The sequence below is a fragment of the Nothobranchius furzeri genome, chromosome 11, assembly GCF_043380555.1.
Source record: "Nothobranchius furzeri strain GRZ-AD chromosome 11, NfurGRZ-RIMD1, whole genome shotgun sequence".
Classification (NCBI taxonomy): Eukaryota; Metazoa; Chordata; class Actinopteri; order Cyprinodontiformes; family Nothobranchiidae; genus Nothobranchius; species Nothobranchius furzeri.
This window is the reverse complement of record NC_091751.1, coordinates 21,413,710-21,439,917: the sequence shown is the minus strand read 5'-3', so window position 1 is coordinate 21,439,917 and position 26,208 is coordinate 21,413,710. Positions and strand designations below refer to the sequence as shown.

General features: G+C 46.5%; 2 protein-coding genes across 10 annotated transcripts in view; one reads left to right on the top strand and one right to left on the bottom strand.

The window, feature by feature from the left end:
- Nucleotides 1–10,913, top strand: part of LOC107383188 (growth factor receptor-bound protein 10) — a 62,125-nt gene extending 51,212 nt beyond the window's left edge. For all 3 annotated transcript variants that reach the window (XM_015955667.3, XM_015955668.3, XM_015955669.3), the window contains 11 exons: nucleotides 1,671–1,786; nucleotides 3,499–3,573; nucleotides 3,885–4,022; nucleotides 4,186–4,296; nucleotides 7,780–7,878; nucleotides 8,030–8,107; nucleotides 8,601–8,717; nucleotides 10,113–10,179; nucleotides 10,420–10,507; nucleotides 10,587–10,680; nucleotides 10,762–10,913. In XM_015955667.3, coding sequence (XP_015811153.1) covers nucleotides 1,671–1,786; nucleotides 3,499–3,573; nucleotides 3,885–4,022; nucleotides 4,186–4,296; nucleotides 7,780–7,878; nucleotides 8,030–8,107; nucleotides 8,601–8,717; nucleotides 10,113–10,179; nucleotides 10,420–10,507; nucleotides 10,587–10,680; nucleotides 10,762–10,908 — 1,130 coding nt within the window. In that variant the 3' untranslated portion in view covers nucleotides 10,909–10,913. The remainder of the gene's footprint in view (nucleotides 1–1,670; nucleotides 1,787–3,498; nucleotides 3,574–3,884; nucleotides 4,023–4,185; nucleotides 4,297–7,779; nucleotides 7,879–8,029; nucleotides 8,108–8,600; nucleotides 8,718–10,112; nucleotides 10,180–10,419; nucleotides 10,508–10,586; nucleotides 10,681–10,761) is intronic.
- Nucleotides 10,914–18,846: 7,933 nt separating this feature from the next.
- The window catches only part of trioa (trio Rho guanine nucleotide exchange factor a), an 85,380-nt gene continuing 78,018 nt past the window's right edge, over nucleotides 18,847–26,208 (bottom strand). For 3 of the 7 annotated variants that reach the window (XM_054746170.2, XM_054746173.2, XM_054746177.2), the window contains 20 exons: nucleotides 24,661–24,809; nucleotides 24,343–24,409; nucleotides 24,161–24,264; nucleotides 24,023–24,092; nucleotides 23,861–23,950; nucleotides 23,693–23,785; nucleotides 23,559–23,609; nucleotides 23,405–23,482; nucleotides 23,123–23,314; nucleotides 22,870–23,050; nucleotides 22,583–22,780; nucleotides 22,043–22,503; nucleotides 21,269–21,516; nucleotides 20,954–21,198; nucleotides 20,723–20,885; nucleotides 20,514–20,635; nucleotides 20,371–20,452; nucleotides 20,081–20,281; nucleotides 19,865–20,003; nucleotides 18,847–19,633 (listed from right to left, as the gene is read on the bottom strand). In XM_054746170.2, coding sequence (XP_054602145.2) covers nucleotides 19,076–19,633; nucleotides 19,865–20,003; nucleotides 20,081–20,281; nucleotides 20,371–20,452; nucleotides 20,514–20,635; nucleotides 20,723–20,885; nucleotides 20,954–21,198; nucleotides 21,269–21,516; nucleotides 22,043–22,503; nucleotides 22,583–22,780; nucleotides 22,870–23,050; nucleotides 23,123–23,314; nucleotides 23,405–23,482; nucleotides 23,559–23,609; nucleotides 23,693–23,785; nucleotides 23,861–23,950; nucleotides 24,023–24,092; nucleotides 24,161–24,264; nucleotides 24,343–24,409; nucleotides 24,661–24,809 — 3,492 coding nt within the window. In that variant the 3' untranslated portion in view covers nucleotides 18,847–19,075. The remainder of the gene's footprint in view (nucleotides 19,634–19,864; nucleotides 20,004–20,080; nucleotides 20,282–20,370; nucleotides 20,453–20,513; nucleotides 20,636–20,722; nucleotides 20,886–20,953; nucleotides 21,199–21,268; nucleotides 21,517–22,042; nucleotides 22,504–22,582; nucleotides 22,781–22,869; nucleotides 23,051–23,122; nucleotides 23,315–23,404; nucleotides 23,483–23,558; nucleotides 23,610–23,692; nucleotides 23,786–23,860; nucleotides 23,951–24,022; nucleotides 24,093–24,160; nucleotides 24,265–24,342; nucleotides 24,410–24,660; nucleotides 24,810–26,208) is intronic. The other 4 variants (XM_015955658.3, XM_015955665.3, XM_015955666.3 and 1 more) reach the window with 3 other exon arrangements.

Genomic DNA, 26,208 nt, shown 5'->3' with positions numbered 1-26,208 from the left:
ACAGACTAGCTTACACACACACACACACACACGCACGCACGCACGCACGCACACACACACACACACACACACACACACACAGGTCCTTAATGTGTGTTTGTGTCTGCGGTTTGTAGTTTGCTTATGGCTTTGCTGCTCTCAGCAATCAGCCTAAATACATGACATCATCTTCCTGCAATACACCCACTCACACACACACACACACACACACACACACACACACACACCATCTCACACCAGCTCTCTCCACCTTCCCCTCCTCCCTCCCTGCCTCAGAGTGCCTCTTCTTCTTCACAGCCCCTCCTAACACCCCCCCCCCCCCCCCCAGTGCTGGTACCAGATTTTTCTTGCTGTGTCATTGTATGCTGTGGTACAGCCAGCGACGGACATGGGGATACGTATAGCCAGTGGAGATTTGAGATGATCTGACCAGAAGTCAGTTTTAGCTCCTCCAGAGTCTGATTTTTACAGCTTGATCCATCCATCCATCCATCCATCCATTTTCATCCGCTTATCCGGAGTCGGGTCGCGGGGGCAGTAGACTAAGGCGAGAGGCCCAGACTTCCCTTTCCCCAGCCACTTGGACCAGCTCCTCCAGGGGAATCCCAAGGCGTTCCCTGGCCAGGTGAGAGACATAGTCCCTCCACCGTGTCCTGGGTCTACCTTTAGGTCTCCTCCCGGTTGGACGTGCCCGGAAAACCTCACCAGGGAGGCGTCCAGGAGGCATCCTAACCAGATGCCCAAGCCACCTCAACTGGCTCCTCTCGATGTGGAGGAGCAGCGTATCTACTCCAAGCCCCTCCCGAATGACCAAGCATCCTATCTCTAAAGGCGCAGCTCTCTCTTCACCTCAACAGACCGGTACAACGCCCGCATCACTGCAGACGCAGCACCAGTCCACCTGTCGATCTCTCGATTAATCTTTCCCTCACTCGTGAACAAGACCCCGAGACACTTAAACTCCTCCACTTGGGGCAGGACCTCATCCCTGACCCGGAGAAGGCATTCTACCCTTTTCTGACTCAAGACCATGGTCTCAGATTTAGAGGAGCTGATTCTCATCCCAGCTGCTTCACACTCGGCTGTGAACTGCATAGATCAAGATCTGAGGAAACCAATAGGACCACATCATCTGCATAAAGCAGAGACCTGATCCTTATGCCACCAAAGCAGATCCCCCGAACACCTTGGCTGCAGCTAGAAATCCTGTCCATTAAAGTTGGAAACAGAATTGGTGATGAAGGGCAGCATTGGTGGAGTCTGAGATTAAAATCAAAATGTCAAAATACTAACAACCTACATTACCCACAATGCCATGTGTATAGTGACTTGATTTAGCTAAAATAACCATTTTGAGTCACCGATTAAGAAGATCATGCTGACACTTCCTTTGTGTCGGTTCATGTTGAAGCTTTAGATGTTAAGTGGTTTTGAGGTTGTTGAAAATGAAACAATTGTTTGTTTTCCTTTTGGTTTTATAATAAAAAAGGCTTTCAGAACTGTTGACCCAGATCTATAAACATGCTCACACACGGCCCGAACAGCGACGTCACCTGATTCATGGGCTGAGGTTTATTACACAGCTGTGTGCACTGACTTTACTAAGGACAGTGTTGTTATCGCTACGGAAACGAGCCGAAGCATAACTAACGCTGTCTGTCCCCCTGCAGAGAGATGTCTGGAGGACCATGAGCTGGTGGTTCAGGTCCAAGCCTCCATGAGCAGCGACAGTAAATTCCTCTTCAGGAAGAACTATGCCAAATATGAATTCTTCAGGAACCCCCTGGTGAGTCTCTCGCATCCCTGAATTGACCTTTCCACGACTGCTTTTGCTTATCACGCAGCCCCGTGCACACACAGCTAAACACACATAAAAGCACACACACACCCAGTTGGAGCTCACGCAATGTTGTTCACATCTTTTCTTTTTGTGGACTTGTTTGAAAACGTTTTCCTGTCATTTTGTATAAATGTCCGTTTTGATCCGTAGTAACCAGATGGACCGGAGCTGAAGGGTGAAGCTGGACTCCAGCTCAGCGCTCCTTTTTAGCTAACGCTACCGTCTTCGTGTTGCATGCGTGTGTCTAAGGCAATGCTAACGTGCTGACGTTTCATATTGAGTTTCGCCATCTGTGTCAGCGTGACGGGCGCTGAACACACAACTGCCGCTCAGGAAGCTGTTCTGTGGCTGAGAGCCCACCAGTCCACACATACTCGTTCAGATCTGATTAATATCGCCACATCAAAGGAAGTCAGCACCTGCATCCAGTTGTCAGTTAGATTTTCTCTCATCCTGAATGAGTACAGGGCAACTGCGGCATTGGCGGTCCTAAGGATGAGCCCCCTGCTGAAGTCTGATTGATCCTCTGAAGTGACGCATCTGGCCCCCCCCCCTGTACATCTTGTGCCCCCTTGATGGTCCTGTGTGCAGAAAACATTTGGGTCTGCCACTGGACGCCCTTTTACGTAAATTCACTCTAAAGCGGCAGCTGGCTGCTTGAATAATTTATTTAAGAGAAGGTTTCTGCATTTATTTCATTCGAGGCAGATGGCCTTCGGTCCATAATTTGGTTCTGTTTTTTCTCTCCACTGTGGCCGGGTGCTTGCCCAGGAGGGGCAATTGCATGAAAAGTGAACATGCGATGCAGGTGCTGCTGTTTTTTTGTTTTTATAGCATTTTAAAACATAATTAATAATATATTATATAGAATAATTATTTAATTAATAATAAATTAAATAATATTAAATAATATTTAGGAAATATGTAGTTGTGAGCCCATGTTAGCATGACTGATTTTCTTAACTAATTTCAATATTTTTAATGCTTTGTCCTTTTGATAGCTGTTCATGGTCGTCGTCTAGTTCTGTATAGTATATAGTGGTTTGTTACTTTAGTCCACTTTGGGTCTGAGTTTGAATTTTATTCCATATTAAGGCTGGTTTACATATTGTGATTTTGAGGGAATTTAGACAGAAGAAAACAAATCTTTGTTCTGAGGAAAGGAAGCCTGCAGGTCCTGTGTGGCGTCTCCCAGCTCAGGGCTGTGGCGCTGGGTGTTGATGGGGTGTACGAGGACGTTACTGGTGTGGTGATTTAGGTGTGTGTCAGAGACAGCAGGTGACCTCAGCTCTGTGGTAATGAGCACAGTAAAACACTAGAGTGCTCGCCGTGGCCTGCCAATCACACTAAGAGTGGCGCTGCTGGCTAAAGGGGATTACATCAGCGGGTGAGATCATACTGCATCCCAGGCTAGAGTGCCCTCACCCCCTCCCTCCACTTTGTCTTTGAAACCTCATCACACACACACGCACACACACACACACACACACACACACACGCACGCACGCACACACACACACACACACACACACACACACGCACACTGGAGATTCTTCCCCTCTTTTCTTGCACATGCACTAAGTGGTTTCAAGTGACTGCATCTGTTTTTGTCCCTTTTTCTGTCGCTCATTGTCACGTTATTTTGTATTTCCGTCCAGAACTTTTTTCCAGAGCATATGGTGACTTGGTGTCACGACTCTGACGGTTCGATCCCTCAGGCACAGCTTTTACAGGTAAGGAAATGTCTGAAGAGCCACAGTCATGTGTAAAAGACAGGTTCAGTCACCCTGAATTACCCGACTTAAACTGGGGCACAAAATAACCTAAGCAGCATCAGAGCCAGCTGCAAACACGACAAGCTGTTACTGAATAGGTATTGTAAGCTATTGCAAGTTTATGCAAAGCTGACATCGTATAATATGCAATGGCTTAAGAGAACGGCTCCTTAAATGTTTAATCTCACATTTAACGCGTGGTAAATCTAAAATAATGTTCGCTGGTAGGATTACGTATTTGTTTAAATTTTTATTATTATTGTTTTTAGAACTTTCTGAACTCCAGCAGCTGCCCGGAGATCCAGGGGTTTCTGTATGTGAAGGAGCCTGGCAGGAAGTCCTGGAAGAAGCTGTACATGCTGCTGCGACGCTCCGGGCTTTATTACTCCTCTAAAGGAACATCCAAGGTGATAAACTACGGCTGTAGGTGTAATCGTTGCACTCTTGGACCGAACCAACTATTTTAATACTTTTTTTTAAAGCACTAACTTTCCTTTATTAGGTGTTTAATTTCAGATCTAAGTTTTATGGGTCACGCTGTAGCTGACTCTGTCCATCACTGCTCAACAGGAACCCAGACACCTGCAGCTGCTCTCAGATCTGGAAGATAGCAACATCTTCACCATCATCACAGGCAGAAAACTTCACAACGCTCCCACAGACTACCAGTTCTGCATCAAGGTTAAACGTCATTGCACTAATCATATGACATTCATTCATTCATCTGGAGAGGTTGCATTCTCCCCTAAAGACAGAATTACATATCTGCTTTGTAAATCCTGGGCTTCACTGTTGGGTCATTAGTCTCTGGCTTACATTCAGATCTGTTACTTTTAAGGTCTAAATTGGAACAACAACAATGATATTTACTTGTTTTGCCTCTTGGCTAAATGGTGGTGCAGCTGGGTGCACTGTTCCCTCACAGCAAGGAGGTCGCAGGCTCCAATAAGGGCTTTCTGCGTGGAATTATCATGTTTTTCTCACGCTTGTATGTGCGTGGGTCTCTTCCGGTTTCCTCCCACAGACCAAAAACATGCATGTCAGGTTAATTGTAGACAGAATTGTCCCATGGTGTGTGTGTGTGTCCCAATTTCAGAGGCTGCATCCTACAAAGGCAGCATTTGAAGGCTGACTACATCACAGCGACGCAACAAAGGCTGTCCAAATTTGAAAGCACCTATAAAAGGGGCCCACAAATGTGTCTTTCTTTTACCCCAGATTTGAAAGGAAGGGTCCGGTGTATCCTGCCTGGACTACTCTCTCCCAAGATTAATTTTGGGCCAAACTACAGATTTTTTAAATTGTAATAATAGCAACCAAAGCAGGAGAGGGTTGCAGTTTTAAATGTATGTATATTAAGATCTGGTGGTAAAAAAATGTAAACACATAAAGCAGTGGTGGTGTTAGGCATTTATCTGTTAAAAAATCTTTTTATCAATAATCAAAAGAAAAATCATCGTAAACGAACTGATGTGGCAGGAAAGCTGCTGTGGTGCCTCGAAGACACGATGAGTTATGAAAAAGCTCTGCAGTATGTTTAAGTTCCCATTGTCATTAGCTTCTGTTCAGCTGCACTGCAGTTGCTAGGCAACAGGACATACACGGATGTAAGGAGCAGGTATGAATCTAAAGGCTAGATTGTCCTTCGTTGATTGAGTAGGCTTGGTCCTTTAAAACAGTGGCCGGGGTTTTCCTGCGTTCTAGTTTGCGTGGCGGCCGCCTGCAGCTATTTTTGTGCCACCCCAGCCTGATTTCACTCTGCCCCCAGCTTTATGGATGTTATTTTAACTGCAGTTGCAGCGTTGCTCCACTACAGGGGCGCTGTATCAGCAGCGGTACACCGAAAAGTGCTAAAACCGCTGCAGAAAAATAAGATCAAAAAAGGCTTTTCTCGCTAGTTGGTACATGTCTATGGCTGGTGCTGTTGTAGGCTGACCATAAGCCCTCTTTCCCCCGGACATGTCCACTTTTCACTGTCTATCCGGGATGTCCGGGGTTTCCTACATTGATCAAAATGTCTGGTTTTTCATCCAGGAGCAGGGATCGAGTTATGGGGGTTAGATATCTTTCAGGGAAAGGTCCAGTTTCTGTCTATATTACAATATTTATGGACTCCCAGCGTAGCGGGATTCTGTTGAGAGGAGAGGACGCAGAGCGCTGATCGTTGGTGCGCCCGCTGCGTCCGGCGCACGATACATTCTCAAGGTGGCTCACCCAAACATTACTATTAACATGATCGTTCATATCTGTTTAAATCCTCTGGTACTCTGTCTTTTAATTGTTCCTGACGTGCTCAGCTCATTGTGTGCAGCTGTGATTTCACCTCACTGACGCAGCATCGAAACGCGCTCTCCGCTTTGCGGTCAGGAGATCCCTTTGATCTGCTCAGAAGTAACTGATGAGGTGAAAAAGTAAGAATGCAGGCGGCAGTTTTTCTGGAGAGTTTAGAGGAGATGCAGGAAGATGAGAGACAGACAGGACAGGAAATAGTTCAATAAAAACAAGAAAACAAAGCTTGAAAGTCAAATGTAGGTAGATTTATCTCCACTACACGTTTTCACCTGTATAAAATAATACGTTACACACATGGTAATATTTATACATCTGATACAGTTCAGATCACCTTCAAAACTCAGTCACACGCCCAGGGCCGTTTCAAGGCATTTTGGGAACCAAGGCAAAACGGAACACCCCCCTAACCCTAACCCGCACATAGTAGACATCCCACTATATAAATTATATCTTCATCTTCTTTTTCTTTTTCTTTTTCTTTTTCTTCTTCTTCTTCTTCTTACATTGTTAGCAGCAGAAATTAAATGTTATTACCATTTCCAACACAAAAGCATGTTAATGAAATGCATTCTATTTTACTGGTTATATTTATGTGTTATTTTGACTAAGATGAGTGTTATTAATACAAACCTAAAATTTTACTGAAACTTAGGTCAAATATTGAAAAGATATTTTTAACTATAAATATCAGATGGAAAAAGGGAACTAAACATCAATCTAATGCATATTATTGAGCCTTTTATAATATTTTGCCTTTAAAAAAATGAGGCGGATTTAATGCACATAGTATGCTTGTGCTGGTGCACGGTCAGGATGGTACCACCTCTGCCTCACTTTGAGCCAGGAAACACCCTGAGTGGTATTCACTTCTGGGCCTGGAGGGCTGGTATCCAGCACGTTTCAGTTTCATCTCTGATTCGGCACACCTAATTTCAATCAGCAGATGATTAACAGGCTTCTGCAGAGCCCGATGAGCTGCTGCACAGGTGAAGTGTGTTAAATCAGAGAATCCACTAAAACGTACTGGATACCGGACCTCCAGGACCAGAATTGAAAACCCCTGGTTTAAAGGATGCAGCCCCTGCATTTGGACACAGCAAGACCCTCACTATTGTTAGAGATGAGACCCAGCACCGCCATGTGTATAAAGATTACAGCAGGGGACCAAGCACACTCCCTTGTGGAGCTCCAGTGCTGACAGTGATGCTAACCCTCACTACCCCCATGTCTTGACAGTCAGGACATCTTACACCCATGAGCTCAAAGGGAATAAGTTTGTCTGAAATGTTAACTATGGCAACTCCAGATGAAATATAGCGGTGAACATGTTTGGCTCACTATTTGCCAAGAAACCTGTCAGTTTAGTCTATTTTTTACCTTAATAATGCATAATAACATTTCTAATGACTTATAAACGGTTTGCAGATTATCAAATCCTAATTAGACATTTGTAGGGAGAGCTTTTTTGTAAAGGGTTGCAATTTTCTATTTTAGGTTGAATGTTTGAGAGCGGTTAGCTTTTTGTTACTGGAGATGTAAAGATGTTTGTCTCACACTTGATAAAGAATTGTTCAATGGAGATGCCTTTGAAGTGATTTATTGTAGTTTATATAAAAATATGTATTGAAGGAGCTCACGAGTCATGAAATTGGCTCCTACGCTGGCTGCTACTAACAGGAACAAACAAAGCTCAAAATATTCAAATCTCAAAAGTTACTAAGCACCAAGTGTGACTTTTACCTTTCAGACCTGCTCTAGGAGTGTTTCACATTTGGTCTACATTAACTACAAAAATATGTCTGATAGTGTTTGTGCTCATGACATTTTTATCATTAATTTCCTCCCCTGCTGTGTGCACTGTTTGGTTAACAGCCCAACAAAGTGAGGAGCGACTGTAAGGAGCTCAAGATGCTATGTGCGGAGGACGAGCAGAGCAGGACCTGCTGGATGACCGCCTTCAGACTGCTCAAAGTAAAGTCTTACTGGTTGGAATTGAATCTTTAGCTCTAAAGTGGTCAAATGGCACAGACCAGACCTTTGCTGCTAACTGGCATTTAGGCTAGCAGTTCACTAAATGACATTTAAAAGAAACTGGAGTCAGTTATGTTTTCTGTTTCCACAGTTTGGGATTGTGCTATATCACAACTACAACGTGCCCCAGCAGAGAAAGTCTACCAACTCATCGTTCTCTGCGCCTGTGGTGAGCATCTCCGCTCTGCTGACACTTTATTCCAACCCGTCCAGATCAAACCAGACCTGAGATCTAGCTGATGGTGAACAGAGTGTCAGCCCTCGTTTCTGTCTGATGGGGAAACGGACTAGATTTAAATAACACACACACACACACACACACACACACACACACACGCACACACACACACACACACACACACACACACACACACAGCAAAAACGACCTGTTTATTGGTTAAATGTCATTTTTAAGACAGCTGGCTAAAAGAAACCCGACCAGTTTGGGTTCCACCGCCCTAGAGCCAGGAGAGGCTGGTTCTTTTCCTCAGAGGAGCATTTGTGGATTGACTGAACTGGGTCTGTGTGCAGACAGGATTTGACATGCTCCAGTGAGTGCGTCTGGCTTGCTTGACCTCTGACCCTTGTCAACCCCCACCCCCTCTACCCTCCTCCCCCATTCACTACCACTAATCCCCTCCCCCACCGCCTACTGTTAACAGCGGAGCGTATCCGAGAACTCTCTGGTTGCCATGGACTTCTCTGGAAGGACCGGTCGCGTCATCGACAACCCTGTGGAGGCTCAGAGCGCTGCCCTGGAGGAGGGACAGACCTGGAGGGTGAGCATGTTTGAGACATAAAAAAAAGAACATGTCTCCATTTTAGTTTTTTTAAATATAATATTCATTCCTCTCTTTTTAACGTGAACTAATGTTCTGATACATTTTCTCTACACATATCAGCATCAGCTGCTTAAGGCAGCCCTAACCCGTCAGCCGACCACTGATGGGGAAACGCTCCTCATCTTAGTGCAAAGCCTAAATCTGGATACCATCTTTGATGTGAAAGTCAAATGAATAAGCACCCCAGTCTCTTAATACTGGTACCTAGACTGTTACTTACAGTCAGAACCCAAACACTCCCAGATGATCTTTCTCCATGTTTCTCCTGAGTGGTCAGATTAGGGTTAGGGTGAATTTCAACTATGTAACAGCACTAAATAAGAAGCCTTTGTAAATATAATCCAGCAGCTTATTCAGAAGACTTAGCTGTGGCTAGTCCTGCTGAATTTTGTGGAGGTTTTAAAGTTGCTTTAACCCTCTGGAGGCAGGCGTTGCAGATTAGCAACACTAAAACCTACCCACCTGGTTACTCCACACACGTATTTCATGAGCATTTTTAACTCAGAAGTTCTCCTGAAGGACTTAGTTGTTCGTCCTTTTATCAAAACTTATTTTGAGCGTGAGAGGGTTAAATAAAAATAACAGGATCCTTTATAGCTGATATAACTGGTAGTCTTAACTGGCACTTAAGTTTATTATTTTACTCATTAAACCAAATGGCTTCACTTGTGGGGTTCCTCTGGGGCGTGTTGTCGGTCCCGTACCTATATATGTGCACGGGGGGGGGGGGGGGGGGGGGGGGGGGGGGGGGGGTTGATGCAACATCACATGACCTTCTAGTGTCTTATGTGACTTAAGGAGGCTGCAGGTAACATTTTGTTAGTGGTCATAAGTTCAAGAGGAGGATTTATCAGCTCTCACTATTTTAAACGAGATAATTTTGTTCTTGTATTTGTTCTGATATTTCATGTTAGTTCTTTGTTGTCACACACACACACACACACACACACACACACACACACACACACACACACACACACACACACACACACACACACACACACACACACACACACACACACACACACACTAAATGCAGCTGCTCATCTCCTGACAAGAGAAGATGGACCAGAGGGGTCCTGCTTTCTGCATAATACACACATACATTTACAAATATTGTCAGGGAACTTTAAATTCTTTTAGCAGACTACCATCCTCATACAGATGAGATGGTTTCTCCTGCCAGTTTCTGCCCGTTTTGTGCTCTCAACACTTTGTTTATATTCAGGAGCTTTTTTCTCTTTTCAGACTGACCGTGTAGATTATAAATCATATTAAGTTGATTTCATAATAGCATGGAGGCCTTCTCTAACTTGGTGTGTTTCCTTACAGAAGAGGACCCACCGTATGAATGTTCTGGGCAGCCCCAGCCCGCTACATCCATCCTCTCTGAGCTCAGGTACCCCCCCCCCCCCCCCCCCCATTACACACACACACACACACACACACACACACACGCACGCACGCACGCACACACACAACAGGGTGGTAGATGGCCTGTATTTGTATAGCGCCTTCTTAGGGTTCTACAACCCTCCAAGGCGCTTCACAACACAATCAGTCATTCACCCATTCACACACACCCATTCACACGCTGGTGGGGAGGAGCCCTAAGCAGACCTTTGATGTTGTGTTGCAGTGATCCACAAGACACAGGTGTGGTTTCACGGTCGCATCATGAGGGAGGAGGCCCACAGAATGATCATCCAGCAGGGTCAGGTGGACGGGTGAGTGGGAGAGTCTCCCTCAGCTCTTTCACACGTTTCACGTAAAGACATGATGTGTAGTAATGGTGTGTTTTCCCAGGTTGTTCCTGGTGCGGGACAGTCAGAGTAATCCCAAGGCATTCGTGCTCACCTTGTGCCACCATCAGAAGATTAAGCACTTCCAGATCCTACCGGTCCGTTAACTCAGACATCAGACTTAACTTGGCTCTATCAGACCTGACTTAGTGTTGTTTCTTCCTGGTTCTGACTTGCAGTGTGAGGAGGACGGTCAGGTGTTCTTCAGCCTGGATGACGGTGCCACCAAGTTCACCGACCTGATCCATCTGGTGGACTTCTACCAGCTCAACAGAGGAGTGCTGCCCTGCAAGCTCAAACACCCGTGCACCGCCGTGGCCTTGTGACACTACTCACCTGACACCCCCCACACTCCCCTGTTTTTGCACACCTCCCTCCCTTCACCCCCTCCCTTAACAAAGCAATGGAGGAGAAGCAGGAGCGGGCTCCCCGTCATTTGGATGCTTCGAATCGTGAACTCGACCGTACGGCTCCTGTGATGCTGTCCGGCGGATTTGAGGAATTAGTCGTTGCCGTGGCAACCCTGAGAAACACGGCATGCCCGAAACACGAGACCACTACCGTAACATCCTACCAGCCGGAGTGCTGCAGGTCTTTTTTAGGACAAGCCCTCTGCCTCATCCTTCCTCCCCTCCCATCCTCCAGGCCTGATAAGCTGTGGTGCCCGCCCTACCCTCGCCCCCTCTCCACCGAGGCGGGCGGGGTGCGCCACCCTCTGACTTCCTCACAAATCATCAGGGATGGACGGGAACCTCTCTGGATCCGATCAGATAAGATCCTGGAGTTTCTCAACCTGTGCAGTCCAGTCTGGATAAGCTGTCCCTCCTCCCAACTCCTTCATGGGGCTTTGCTGCGTTCTGACCCACATTCTCCCCGTGCGACCCCTGATCCCGCCTCCATGGAAGCTCGGAACAGTCCGGAGAGACCAGTGAAGTGTCCGAAGGCCAGACGAGCGGAGTAGTGGCGAGGGTTTGCTAAAAGGACAGAGGAATGTTTATCAGGAAGGCCGTAACAAGCCTCTCTTAGAGGTGATTACTTGATGTCATTTAATGCTGTTTTTATTCGTGTCGATTCAATGCAGAACTAGTTTTGCACTCCTGGGCGGACGGACATCAGCTGCCTCCTCTCCTCTCTCAAAAGCGTGCATGTGATTTTCCACCAGCTCTGATTGGATTTACGGCAGCGTGGGAGTGGCGTTCCGGCGGATGATGCAACGCCTTTCAGAAAGGTTCAGGAACGTTTTCATGAATGAGCTCTCTAACCAGCTGCAGCACCTCCAGACCGTGAGAGGATGAGGAGGAAGATTTTATAGACACCTGAGGAGAAGTGCGCCCACTCCCCGAGCTTCCACCATCTTGTTTTAATCTAAAGGGTCATATCTGTCGGTGAATTTCTCTTTGAATGTCGTTTTCTCTTCCCAGGTCTGATCGGAGTTCAGTGCTTGCACATTTTAATCTTCCTGTTTTGTTTGTTTTTTGTTTTTTGGGGCGTTGGAGCTGACGTGTTCAGATTCCGACTGCTCCGGTTCAAAGCAACAAAAGCACTCTCGTAACTTTTTTCTCCTCGTTTTGAATACAGAATTTGAAAATGACTTGAAATGTGAAATCGGCCGAGGCTGCGTCAACGGCGTCGGCTGAGCTTCACTTGCCTTAAGTGAACCGATGATGATGATGATGATGATGATGAGCCATGTGTATGAAATAGAAGAAGCTACCTGAAAATGCGCATACAGTGAGACGTTTGGGATTTTAAAGAGTGATGGAATGAACCAACGTGCTGAATGGTGGAAGGTTTTGGGAAAATTAGCTTTCTTTTTGCCACTTTTATACAGGTATGCTAAATATGGAGCTACTCGTCTACTCCTGTGTTTCACCTGAGGTTTTTAAATTCATCGTAAAGTCTCTAGAACGAAAACTTGAATAAAAAAAAAACATGATTGTAAAAAGTTATGATTTTCTACCTGATATTCTGCAGTTAGGGCTAACCTCATCAAGTATTAAACAGGAAGTGAAGATTTTAATGAGGCGATGCAATAAAAGGATCACGTTTCCCTCTGATCGGGCCAGATTCTCGTCTTCGAAGTGGTTCTGGCCTCTAATCAGTCCTTCACATATGATTTTACTCAACTGGATGCTGAATGCTTCCTTATGAACTTGTCTGGTTTATGTTGTTGTTTCCATGACTACCAGGTAGCAACTTTATATTTAGCATACAATCAACAATCTCGTCTTAAATCGTGAATCGGGTTTGGCCTCCAAATGAGCTAGTATGTGTGTGTGTGTGTGTGTGTTCTGATTTTAATCCGTAAAAATGTAGAGTAATTTACCTCAAACGTGGTCCTGTTTTAATCATCGAGAGAATTTTCTGCCTGTTTGGAGTTTTGAGTTTGGCATTAAGAGAATCTTGAGCTCCTCCAGATTAAAGACATAAGGACCTCGAGCATCAGCTGAGGTGAATAATCAGAAATTTGCTGCGTGAGAAGGCCGTTCCCGTTTACAGGGCAGGTGCTGGCGAGACGATCCCAGAGCTCGATGGGGTTTAGACTTCTTATTGCTGAGCATCAGCAGTGTCAGTGACGTTCAGCCCAGCACTAGTAGCTTTGTTGCTGTCATACAGCAGGAATCCTCACAAACACATTACACTTCTCAGCTGTTTAATTTCCTGTTTTTATGGGGAAAAGGCACTATTTTCATGACTAATGTGATATTTAGCTTCTTTTTTCATCATTTAGTGAAATAAATGGTCAGACAAATGTTATTTGACGTAAAACGGCACTTAAACCCTTTACGAGAAAATCTAAACGGGAAAAACATCTATGAAACTGAAAAACACGCCGAGATGGAGTTAGCGACGCAACACAAACACAAGTCCTGTTTTAGGCCGTCTCTAATGTCTTTGATTGTAATGAAAACATTTAAAGGTAAAAGTGTGTGTGTGTGTGTGTGTGTGTGTGTGTGTGTGTGTGTGTGTGTGTGTGTGTGTGTGTGTGTGTGTGTGTGTGTGTGTGTGTGTGTGTGTGTGTGTGTGTGTGTGTGTGTGTGTGCAGCTACGTTTCTTTAATCGTCACGGGATGAGATCAGGTCACTAATCACTGCCACCACCTGCTCTGTACTCCATTAGTCGAGCCTTTTTCCACTCAGTCAGGGCAGACTCTCTCCAGGGATCTGGTAATGCTTGAATTGCCTCTCCCACCTTTAAGCTATAAGTGTGTGTGTGTGTGTGTGTGTGTGTGTGTGTGTGTGTGTGTGGCCTGACTGTTAAAGGAATCAGAAGAAGGAAGTTTTCCCCACATTCCCAGTCCTGATCCATCAGAGGAACTCAGCCACGTCTCTCTCCATCCTCCCTCTCACCACTGTGCCACCATCATGCCATCCTTTCCACACGTCTCCCATTGTTCCCAGTATAAAGTATCACCTGTTTATCTAAGTATGTGAAGTTATGGAAAGAAGAAGTAGATGTAACACTGTATGTAGGTCACAGATCACTATGTAAGAAGCGGTGTTATGCTTTTGCTCATAACACCATAAAATTAAGAATGATTTTTTTGATTGATTGTGTGTGTCGACGTTTCTGGCCAGAGAGTATTTACAGTATTAAGTTAAACTTCGGGTTTTATGAGATCAAACTGGATTTTTGGCCAGTGTCTGATTTCTGAACACCACCTGTACGTATAAGCTGAGTCCTCCACTCCGAGGCGTTTCTTTAAAATGCCCCCTCTCTGATTTATTCACCAGTGGCGAGGTCGTCACACGTTAACATTTGGGGTCTTTGTAGTAGCTTTTGTACAACACGAGTGGTACAACGATAGGCCGTAGCTAAAGAGGAGTTTTCTAAACCATGTACTCTTGTTTAAAGGTGCGTGGTTAGTTTTCACGCGTCTCACGGCAGGTCGTCCTTTTCTAACATCCGTCCATCGTGACTCCTAATGTTGGTGCAGGTGGGACCGACTGCGTGTTTTTAATGTTTGGGTTGAAGTCTTCATAAGCTGAAGACAAACATTTCAGGGAAAGAAAATGAATGAATCCTGATCATTTTTCCTACATAACCGTCTCTGCTTTGCTTCCCTCTGTCTCTGCGACTCCTGGTTCTACATTGTATTCTGTTCAGGTATTTTTGTACAAATAAGGGACTGGTATATTCTCTGTTTATTGGAAATTAGAATAAAAATATAAAATTGCTATAAACCAAATGTGCCTGAAGCTCTGGTGTGTTCTTCTTTGTTCAGTCTCAAAGCAGCCGGAGGCGACGGGTTTTGTCCAGATGACCTCAGGTGTGTGCGTACACAGCTCTCATCTATATTTAAGTACATTTTCACTTTACCTGGGTATTATTAGGAAGGTTAGGGAATTCTAGAAGCACAGGAACGCTACGCAGTAAAATCCCATTTAAAGTAAAAATGATGGTAATAGTTTAAACTAGCCGTTAGCTCATCGGTCCTGTAGAGCGTGAACAGTTTCTTCAAACGGAGGCTGTTGACTTCCACACATCAGCACTTCAGATACACCTGACCAGGTAAGTTTTAAAATATAATTAAACTTGTTCAAATAAAAGTTTTTTTATCTGGGTTTGAAGACAAAATCAGCAGTTTTACTCCCTGGGGAAGAAAACGGGGGCTCCGCCTCCTAATCAGTGGGATAAATCACACCTGAGTTACTCTGCAGGTGAACTGGAGTCTGTCAGGAACGTCGGTTTCATCCTCCATCAATCAGGTTAGTCTGTGTAGATGTGCAGTATTCCAGGGCATGATGATTGTGAAGGTTTAGTTGGAACAACTGGGCTTTTCTTCATTTCCTTGAAGACTTTTCGTCTCTCACCCAAGAAGCTTTCTCAGTTCTGACACTTGGGTAGGAAGCAGGAGGCTAAGGTGTGGTCTGAACCACACTGATCACGTTATTATTACTAATGAGGCCATCAAGGTCACCGAGTCGCTGTCCCCTCCCTTTAGTCCATGTTTGTGTCCTTAGCAGTGGCTGGTGGAAAAAAGGCTTGCTGGGGGCCATATATGAAATATTTATCTTCTTGGTGTGTAAGTAATATAATTAACAGAAAAATGACTACAATTAAAAATAATAAACAGTGCTGCAGAAAGTCAGCGTTCACATTTACTAAATAGACTAAAATATTCTACGGTTGAGGTGTACTATTAAAAACAACGTGGGATTACTACTGGCTTTCCTAGCCTACCTGATGGGATTTTGTATTTTATTTAATTATTTATATTTTAACTGTCATGCCACATCATATGTCTGGTTTGTGGAAAAAGCAGTAAAATATGTTTTTAGCTAGCTAAGCTCTTCTAAATGGCAATAATAATAATAATAATAATAAACAAGTGTAGTACCAGCGTTCAGACACTGGAGGGCAGCACCTCCCATCTTTTCTCTTTTAGATGCTGTTGGAACCAGAGTGTTCAATTTTTGCCAGCAGAGGGCACAAATTCCCCTTTCTTTCAAGGGAACAAAATGGTGTTTGGAAGAATTTAGAGGAAGTGTTTCTATTAAGGAATACTTAAAGTAGCTTTCCGGAGTTTTCTACTTTCAGAAATTATGTATGGTTTTTCAGAAATCCGTAAAAGTGGTTATCTTATCATGTACTGTGTTATACTGTAAGCAATACGTCTTTTTTTATTTATTGCTACGCACGCCCCCTGCCCCGCAGAGCTCCGTGCAATAGGAAACAGAGCGCTGACCAGAACTAACCAATAACGTTAGACTACCGCTTAGATGCTTCAAATTTAAGGAATACCTCGGCTGATGCAGTTGATGAACTTTTCATGGACAAGAAAGACCTTGAAATATAAATATATGAAAACACTGCATGGCATTAGAATAATACTTGTAAAACTGCTTGTTTTAGCTCTGTTGTTGGCTATAGACGCACATTACTAAACGCGAAGTCACCATCTAAAAAAAAAAACAAAGCAACTTTTTGTGTGATATGCTTGTCAGCCACTAGATGGTGCCATTGGATAAGAGAAATACTCCGGTTCAGTTCCTTCTGCTCTTTCTACTCATCCTCAATTTTAATATTCCCGAGTGGACAAAAATAAGATTTTTTAAATCTTTATTAAGACAAGTAGCCTAAAATAAGCTCTTCTAAATGGCTAAAAGGAACAAAAGTGTAGTACCAGCTTTCAGACACTGGAGGGTAGTAACTCGCCATCTTTCCTTCTCTTCTAAATGCTGTTGGAAACCTGTGTTTTTCAGTTTTTTGTCAAAGGTCGCAAATTCCCCATTCTCTCAAGGCAACAAAACAGTGTTTGAAACAAAAAATTACAGGAATTATTTCTACTACGCAACTCTTGAACAAGTTCATTTGAACAAAGAACAAACAGTAAAAAAGTCACTTTTGATTTCAGTTCTTCATTACTTAGTTTATAAACTTTTAATTTAAGTAATTTTAATCTGACTTGATTTGATTAATGGCCATATTCTGACTACAGGGGATAATTATGCATTATTTGGGTCAACTGGATGGAAACACTAACGCAGTCCTCTGGTTTTTGAGATTTAAGGAGTTTTTCCACCCTCTGCTGGACCAAAACTATTACTACATGCAGTGTTCATGATGCTAAATGAGACGAAATGCACAAGCACTTCCTGTAGATTCCTTCAAAATAAAACATTTAAAATCACTGTGGGGTTTAATTTAGTGTTAATAGTTTAATCTAAATAACAGGAAAGCCAAAACACTTTCACTTATACAAATTACTAAAACGCAACAAATCTATTTTAACTGTCTGCGCTCAACAAGATTAAAGGTGTAGTTCACGGAAAAAAACATTTTTTAAACGTTTATTCTGATTATAATTGGCCAGTCTGAGTTTTTCATGGAGGCTGAACATGAAAATAGTCTCCTACATCTATCTTCTGCATTAGCGTCTAATACCGTTACTTTCGGAGCCTGACGTCACTCTGTCGCTTAACGTTAATGGACTCACCCATCTTGACTCACGATGGGGAAGGCTGGTGTTGGTTTGGCATCCAGGAACATCTCTCGTAGTAGAAGCTAACTTTTAGCTATTGTATAAAAATGTCTGTCAAAGATGAAATACCTTAAAGGTTTAGATGGAAACAACTGGACAGGTGGTCTTTGTTGTGAACCAGCTAGGTCTGATATATTCTCGCTGTTTAACGGCGCATACATGTTAAAAATGGCTGCCTTGCATTACTTCCCCTGAAATTAACCCTATTCCCTGATATTTGGACATCTCACCTTTGACTGGCTAACAGCACCATGACACTGACTCGGTTTACTTTGTAAAGTTGAGTTAGCTCCACAAATAACACAAGCCTGGAGGAGTTTTGCCATGTGGTGGAGTTGCAAAAGAAAAAATCTATAGAGCAGAAAATGTGTTTCTTAGATTTAATTTTCAAATAACCGATGGCAAAATTGAGAATATTTACAGGAAGTGATCTGTACAAAGAAATATACATGCAACGATAAAAAATAAATGTAATTTATCAAACAAAACGTACAAATGCAACAAAAGGGGGCGGAGGGGAACAATCTGAGGTTTCCTTGTTTTTAACGGCAGAATTCTTAGCATAAATAAAAGCTGTTTTTTTTTAAATAAACATGAAGTTTATAGTCCTGTAAAGAACTTTTACATTTCAGGAATTGAAGGAAGAACTAATTTGGCAACAAATAAAGTTAGATCATTTAGTAAATAAATCTGTACATTCAGCTCTTTAACTGAAAGTGTTCGTTGTTCACTCCTAAAGTTTTAACTCGTGTAAACGATGATTTAAACACACCTTCGTGTTAAGTACTATAAAGCTAGAGCAACTTTGGTGAACCAATACTACGGCAGCTTCTACACGACTTGTTGGATTTTCTACACGTTGGCCTCCACCAGCAAACAAACACCAACTCCCAGCAGTGCTTGCAGCACCAGGAACTCGCGTTTCTCTAGATTTATTATAGATACAACAGATGTCTTCATAAATAATTGCATAAAATGTTAAAGCCGCAACATTGCACATGATAATCAAACATAACGAGTGCATTTACAGTCGTTTGGCCTTCCGCAGCCTCGCGTCCCGCCGTCCTGGAGCGGACGTCCGCTGCAAACGCCAGGAGAGAAGGCAGAAGTCTGTACAAGGTAAGGCTTAAACACGTCAGCTGTGCAGCGCAGGTTCTGTCCTGGGACAGCGATGGTTGGACTCATGTTGATCCTTGTTCTGGACAGCAGCTTTCCGTGGAATTAAAACTTTTCTCTCTGTACAAAGTTTTTGTTATCCAAAGTGTCTGTTATGGTGTGTCAGAAACAGGAAGGGCAGCGTGTCCTCTCTGCTGGGGATCAGCTCTCTCAAAGGAAAATAAGTTAACTTCATTTGTTCGTTTAACTCTGGAATCGGAGTTAAAACAGCAAGCAGCAGCAGATGATCCAGGGTCAGGTTCTCTACAGAACCTTTGAAGGGGACTACAGGTTTCACTGAGATCCATGAAGGAGGATGAGATCAGCATCTACTTGGCATCTGAAGCCTCAGCTCAAACCCGAGACTGAAGCCGACTTTGGATAAAGCTCCTGACACCTGCGATGGGCCGGGCGTCCGTTTGATGTTTCCTCCTGTCTATGAAGGAGATGAGGCGCGCTGTGTCCAGGCAGCCCTCCGATCGGACCCGCCCGTCCCCCTGGCCGGCCTGCAGCCACGGGTCCTGGAGGCAGAGCCCAGCTGGCGGCCTCCTGCTGGGGTCGGTCCTGAGGAGCAGGCACACGAAGTTCCGGGCCGCCTGGCTGACTCCCTGGAAGTAATCCCTGGGGAAGCTGAAGTCCAACCTGCAGATGTTCAGGCAGGTCTCCTCTGCACTCTCGTCCAGGAAGGGGGAGGCGCCGCTCAGCAGCACATAGGTCACCACACCCAGACTCCACAGGTCAGAGGTCAGGGACACAGGCTCCCCCAGGACTAGCTCTGGGGGGGCGAACTCAGGACTGCCCAGCAAAGGGTGGATGTAATGGGCACTGTTCAGCTGCTCAGCATCACCGAAGTCGGTCAGTTTGACCATGGGCTGGCCAGAGGCATTGTGGGAAACCAGCAGGTTCTCAGGCTGGAGGGAAAAACCAACATGGTCAGATTATAATCTGAGACAGCGTGTTATCTGAGGAGTTTTGGGGCTGAGACGCAGGTCTAATACAAAAGAGCATGTGGGCTGAAGGTAAAGGTTCCACAGTGGGAACTAGAGCTGCCAGCGTGAGTCTAGGGTTTCCTCTGAGCGGTCTGAAGGTCATACGTAGGTCATATGGGCACAGAGCATGACAAAGACACGGCAGATTCTTACTTTTACATCCAGGTGAACTATCCTGCAGTTGTGCAAGTACTGTAAAGCTTCCAGAACATTCCTCAGGTAGCAGGAAACCTTCTCCTCCGTCAGATTGCCCCAGCTCACGATGTAGTCCAGCAGGCGGCCCTGGTCAGCCCTGGAGCAGCAGACAGGAGGGATGGGATGAGCCGGACAGACATCAGCTGACGAAGCGTGTTTTAGCTGCATACTCACATCTGCAGGACCAGCGCGTAGCTGCTGGAGGTCTCGTACGTGTCTAACAGGCTCACGATGTGTGGATGTTGGAGTCTCTGCAGAAGGTTGAGCTCCTGAGTCACTCGGTCTCGTTTCATCAGCTTCTTATTCACGTGTTTGACAGCGACCGTACGCTTGGTGCAGCGGTGATCGCAGCGCTTCACAACGGAGTAGCGACCCCTGATGGAGAGAAGGCAGGTTACCGGCTCTGAGGAGGAGGAGGAGGAGGGGAGGGGAGGGGAGGGGAGGGGGAGGGGCAGGTGTGTTACCTTCCCAGCTCAGCCACCTCCGTATAGTGAGACTCAAAGTTGTCCTTCCAGCTCACTCGGCGCCCGTCAGTGGAGACCGCTGCTGGAGATGAGAACATCAGCTCCACGTCTGTTTAAAACCCGACTCGTCGTCACGAGCTTACCTAGAACTCTGAGGCTAGCCGAGGATGCTACACTGCCCAGGTCGTTAGCAGCAGTGCAGGTGTAAACACCATCATCCTCAGAGGCTGCACCGATGATCCGCAGCGTAGCTTCACCTGCATCACTACACACACACACACACACACACACACACACACACCCCGTTACAGCACAGTCTGGCTGCCTGCCAGGCTGCAGCCACGCCTCCTACCTGTAGGCCATGCTGAAGTGTCCGTTGTTGGTCAGGTTGGTTTGCCCGGGTCCTCTCCAGGTGACCGCAGCGCGCGGGCGACCACAAACCTTACACCTCAGAGTCACGCTCTCACCGTTATCACACGTCACGTCGCTCAGGGGTACGAGGAATTCTGGAGGAGCTGTGTGGGGTTATGGATGTTAGAAACAACAGGAAGTGACTCAACCAATCACAGAATGTTTAACTCACCGTCGTAGATGTAGTTTGGATTCAGAAGCTGCAAAAAGAGGAATGAGGAGTGAAAATCAGCTGTTGGAGCATCACTGCTGGACGGTGAGTGGGACTCGCTCACCTTTACAGAAACTTTAGTGGCCAGGCCTTCTCTGGACTTCCTGTAACCGTTTTCCAGCTTGATCTCCTTCTTTGCCTCCTTCTCTTTCTTCTCAGACTTCTTGCGAATACGCAGGGACGTGTGCCAAGATGAAGACTTCCTACTGAGGAAAGGAAGCATCATCCCAGTGTCCGATCAGCTGATCACAAACGTCCCATCCTGCCACGTCCTACCTGATGGGACCCTCAGGGCAGTCGGGAGCAATGGCTGAAGTGTGTCCGAGCACGAATCCGGGGATCCAGCCCTCGGCGGCGGGGCCCTGCTCCGTAGCTGCCCTGAACACCAGGAACATGTTCTGCTGGTTGCTGGCTAAGATCTGGACCACCTCTCCCTGAACGACGCTGATCTCATCCTCCTTCACGGCCATGTAGTCCTGGGTCACCAACATGGTGGACACGCTACTGCTGCTGCTGCTTTCACTCTGCAACAGGCGAGAGGACGGGCGGTCAACGTGAAACACGACCGCTGGCATGACAGTCAGAACAAACGAGCTGTTAGATCAGAAAGTTTTAGTCTCAAGAAAAGATTCAAAAAGACCAAAGAAAGTTTTCTCCTCAGGCGAAAAAAAGGTGAGTAAAATAAAAACAATCAGATGATTTCCTTCTCCGTTCTTTGCTCTGCAGCTCCAGCAAAGACAAGAGGAGCTTCAGGCTGAATGGAAGGATCTGAGTCCGTTTGCGGGGGAGCACAAACGTCAGAGGTTAGTGTCAGACAGAGCCGCTCAGCCAGCAGGAAGGAAGATGTTAGTTTAAACTGTTAGAGTTCAGAAAAGCCTCCAGAACAGACCGGCTTTGAAATCTTACAAGTCTTGAGAAATGACGGACAGCTTAGAGGAAATGATGCTGAGGAGGTGAGGGGGACAGATTAGTAGCGCTGGCTGCAGGAGGACAGACAGGACAGGACAGACCAGGCCTCCTCTGCTGTGTGAGTGGAGGTGGTGGTCTTACCCCGTTGCTCTGGGTGGACTGCTCACTGGCCGATGAGCACGTACTCATGCGGTCGGCATCCTTGCTGTGAGTGGAGTGCCGATGGGTTTGATTCCCAGAGCCAGCTGGGGTCTGACGGACCGGAGCCTCTCCTGCCTCCCCAGGGAAAGTGAACGAACCGGGCCGACTAGCCGGAGAGCCCGGAATGGAGCTCCAAAACCCAGACCCCGACTTTTGGCTTGGACTAGCAGGAGGGGGAGGAAGGGGCTCGTTGCCAAAGGCAGGGGACAAGGTGATGGGGGACACGGCACCTGGCCGTGCTTTGGAAGTCTGTGTGGTGGGCAGAGGCCCGACTTTGGCACGAGGAATGGGGGCAGCGCTGCTGGCAGGGGGCGGGGTCTGTGTGCGGTCCTCTAGGGTCTGAGAAGAACGCTTTCCGTGTGGACTGCCCCCTGGTGGAGGGACAGGACGAGGGGACGGACCTGGATCACAACCGAGCACAACTCATTCCTCACATAAATCCCACGACAATGTGCAGAAACATCAGAGGATGCTGCTTACCCAAGGTCCTGGTGGGGGGGTCAGCCTCAGCCCGGGGGGGCTGGGGCAGGCGGGAGGGTTGTGGGATCCTGGATGGCCGACGCGAGCTTCCCTGTGGTCCTGATGGGATGGAGCTGCACTGGGAGGTTCCGTTTCCGACTCCGCTGCTCCCCTGAACTCCCACGCCGTCAGCTGTCCCCCCGTGGGTCCTCTGGTACTCTAGTGGTGAGGTCAGGACTGTGGTGAGGTCAGGAGAGAGAGAGAAGCAGCTCCTCTACAGAACCCGGTGTGTGTGGGAGAGAACCTACCATTGAGGAGGTTGCGTTGGTTCTCGAGGATCTGGCTGATCTGAAGGGTCCAGACCTCACACACCCCGGGGTGGGACGAGTGAAGCACAACGGACTCCACGATGCCGCTGGGCGAGCGAGAGGTGAGGATGAACTTAGAGGGGTCACCTTCCACGTTCTCCTCCAGACCCAAGCAGCTCACCTGGACAACAGGAGGGCGACGTGAGTCCCAGAAGAGTGTGTTGGTGCCGCTGGGCGGCGTGAGGGTCCTCACCTTGATGCTGCTCCTGTAGAGGAAGCCCGGCAGAGAGAGAGCCTTCTTCTTGTCCAGAGGTTCGCTGAAGATGACCAGCTGCTCAAACAGGAACACCCTCCTCTCCTTCATCCTGCCCAGCAGACCGCCCTCTGGGTCCGACACCTGAAACGTGTCCTGAAGCAACAGGCGGCCTTGAGCCACAATCTTCCCCTGCAGAGGAGGTGAGAGCAAACGCAAACGCCTCATTATTTAGCAAACGTCACGTTTCATCGTTCGTTTCACTAAATCATTTCTCCTCACATCGAATCCCTGAAGCCGGCCGACGTTCATCATGTCGTTGCACCTTTTTGGCACGATGCACATGACCTGCACGGCTCTCTGTAACGATCACAACCCCGGCTTTAGAAGGCTGCAGGTGTTTGTGCTCGATGTCTTAAAGGAGATTTAACCTCACCTCTAGATCTGGAGACTCGAGTCCGGCCTTTTTAGAATGTTTGAGGAAATCCTAAATCCAAGAGTCACATGTTAAATATCAGAGAGAGAGACGTGAGGAGCAGCTGGCGCCCCCTGCTGCACAGTAAGACTGACCTTAAGCAGCAGCTGATATTTCATGATCCTCTGAACAGGTTTGATGAGCAGGTCTGTGATCTGGAGCCGCTGTCCCAGCTGCTGCTTCAGCTCCTGCAAAAACGATCAGGTGTTCTCAGGCTGGTCGCGGCGTTGCTCTCCGTAACGTCTGAAACTACAACCACGTACCTCAAAGTAGGTGTCAATGTACTCCGACACGATGAGCTCGGACTTGGGCTTGTTCTGACAGTACACCACGTACATGTTTAACCTCTGCTCCTGGGTTGGGACACAAACGTTCACATTCCTGCAGGAGCACTGCACTAATGAGGATGTTCAGAGTGCACAGACCTGTCGGAGGAACAGTGGTCCCAGTCGGTCAGGGTCCTCTAAACATCTTTCCAACTCCCTGAGAAAGAAACTAGCAGACAGAGGGAATGAAGGGCTGAACAGAGAACTATCAGGATTTTCTGCCCGAGCTCAACATACTCTTTGTGCCAGTCGTAGATCTGATAGATGTTTCCAAACACAATCTTATCTTTGCCCTTCATGTCATCAGGAACGCCCTCCTCCTTCATCCTGCTCATGTAGCCCTTTAGAGAGAAGATCCACGTCCAGACGGTTACCAGGATTATTTAAGCTGTTAATCCGTGCTGATGGAGCCAACTCACCTCCACCACCAGGCTCAGATCTTTGACGTATTCTCGCTCCGTCTCCACCAGCTCCAGCAGGACATAACTAGCAGAGGAGGACAGGTGTCACACAGCTGGAGTCTGTGTTCACGCACTAGCCTCGTCTATGGTGAAGCACCACCGTCTTATTGTTAAATGCACTTAAAGTCCATAAATCAGCCAAAACAACTGAATGATCACCGGCCAAAAGGAGCAAAATGTTATTTTTGTTTAGCACTGAAGGATTATGAAGCTTGCTACTATAAGGAGAAAGATGACTGCTGCAGCTCTCTGAATGACGACACTCCGAAGACCTACTGTCTCTTCTTCAGGATGCTGGCCCGCCGTTCGTCCATCTCGTCTATAGGTGAGGAGGACGACAGGAGGGAGTTATCAGAGGGGTTGAAGGAGGGAGAGCTGCTGTCACCCTGTTCTACTGACAGAGAGCTGGGTCTGTCCTCCAGAGCCTGCAACCACACAAATAAACTACGTTCAACAACGGTGAGGTTTATGTACGTGCAGCACATCATTTAACCCTATTAAAGAGGGCACACTCTTTCTCTGCAGCAGTCTCATGCATGAATGCCTTGTGAGTCAATCTCTGAGGGAAAAAAGCTCTGGAGCTCCCGTCTCAGGAAGTAGAAGACAGACGAAGGAGAGGGGTGCAGAAGATGGCAGGATGTGGAGTCTTACTCATTATCATTATTACATATTAGCCTCTGACTGGCTAACAGCAACACAACTCTACCACTGACTCCATCGTTTATGTTTGATCTTCACTAATAGCACAAGCCTTAAGCCTGGTTCATGCTTCTCCGTCAGCTCCGCAAGGGACAGACACGCACGGACTGATGGAAGCGTTTTGCTCTCACACTTCTCCGTCTCCTGGGGAGTGTTGCAAAGCAATTCCCCGCCAGGACAGCAGAGGGCGTAGCGCTGTTCTGTGGTATCCTGTCATGTATCGGTCCAAGATCGTGTGTTTATATTGTGTTTTTTGTGTATGTAAGAGACTTTTAACACGGACGTATTTGTCTCTCATTCTCCCACCGCTTCATGCGCTCCCCACCTCTAAACCCACGTTTCCTGTCATTTCCGTCCACAAATAAAACACTTGCTGCGCATCTTTTCACTCCTCCAGTCACGGGAGGATAAAACGTTCATGTTTTTAGAGTTTTTTCGCGAGGTATTCTTCAAGCTTCTCCGTGTCTGCCGCTAGTTATCCTCTGCTCTCTTTGCAATGGCAGCGCTGTAAACAACAGCGGCGTCCTGACCAATCACAAGCTTGCGTAATCCGTCTCGTTCGACGGATGTTTAAAAAAGTGGGCTCGACTCCGTACGTACTTGCGTGGCTGCCGGAGCCCTACGCAAGGACGGATAATGGCGTTGCATGTCTCCGCACTGACGCAGACGGAGAAGCATAAATCAGGCTTTAAAGAGTTGTGCCATGTTGCTAATGCTAATGGTTAGCTTCTACTATCCGAGACGCCCTCTCCTGGACACAAACAACTGCCTTCCCCGTCGTGAGCCAAGATGGGTGGGTCCATAAATGCTATCATGTTTCTACGACGTAGATCTGAGTGGCTTTTTCTGAGCTGACTGTTTCCTCGTCTACTTCCTATCAGCAGCTAAAGCAGGAAGTAGGGGTAGAAGATTGATTTCACATTCAGCCTGCCCGTTAAGCTCGGTGTGACTGATCCTAGAGAAAAATGTATTTAACCATTTTCTTCTGCAGCAGTCTGCCTCTGTAGGGTTGTCCCTCACCCTAACCCAGTAATTCATGTTGGGCATGACGTCCACGCTGATAATAACGTAACAATCATCCCGGTCTGTAGCCTAAAAACACCAGAATCTCTTCCAACATCCTCA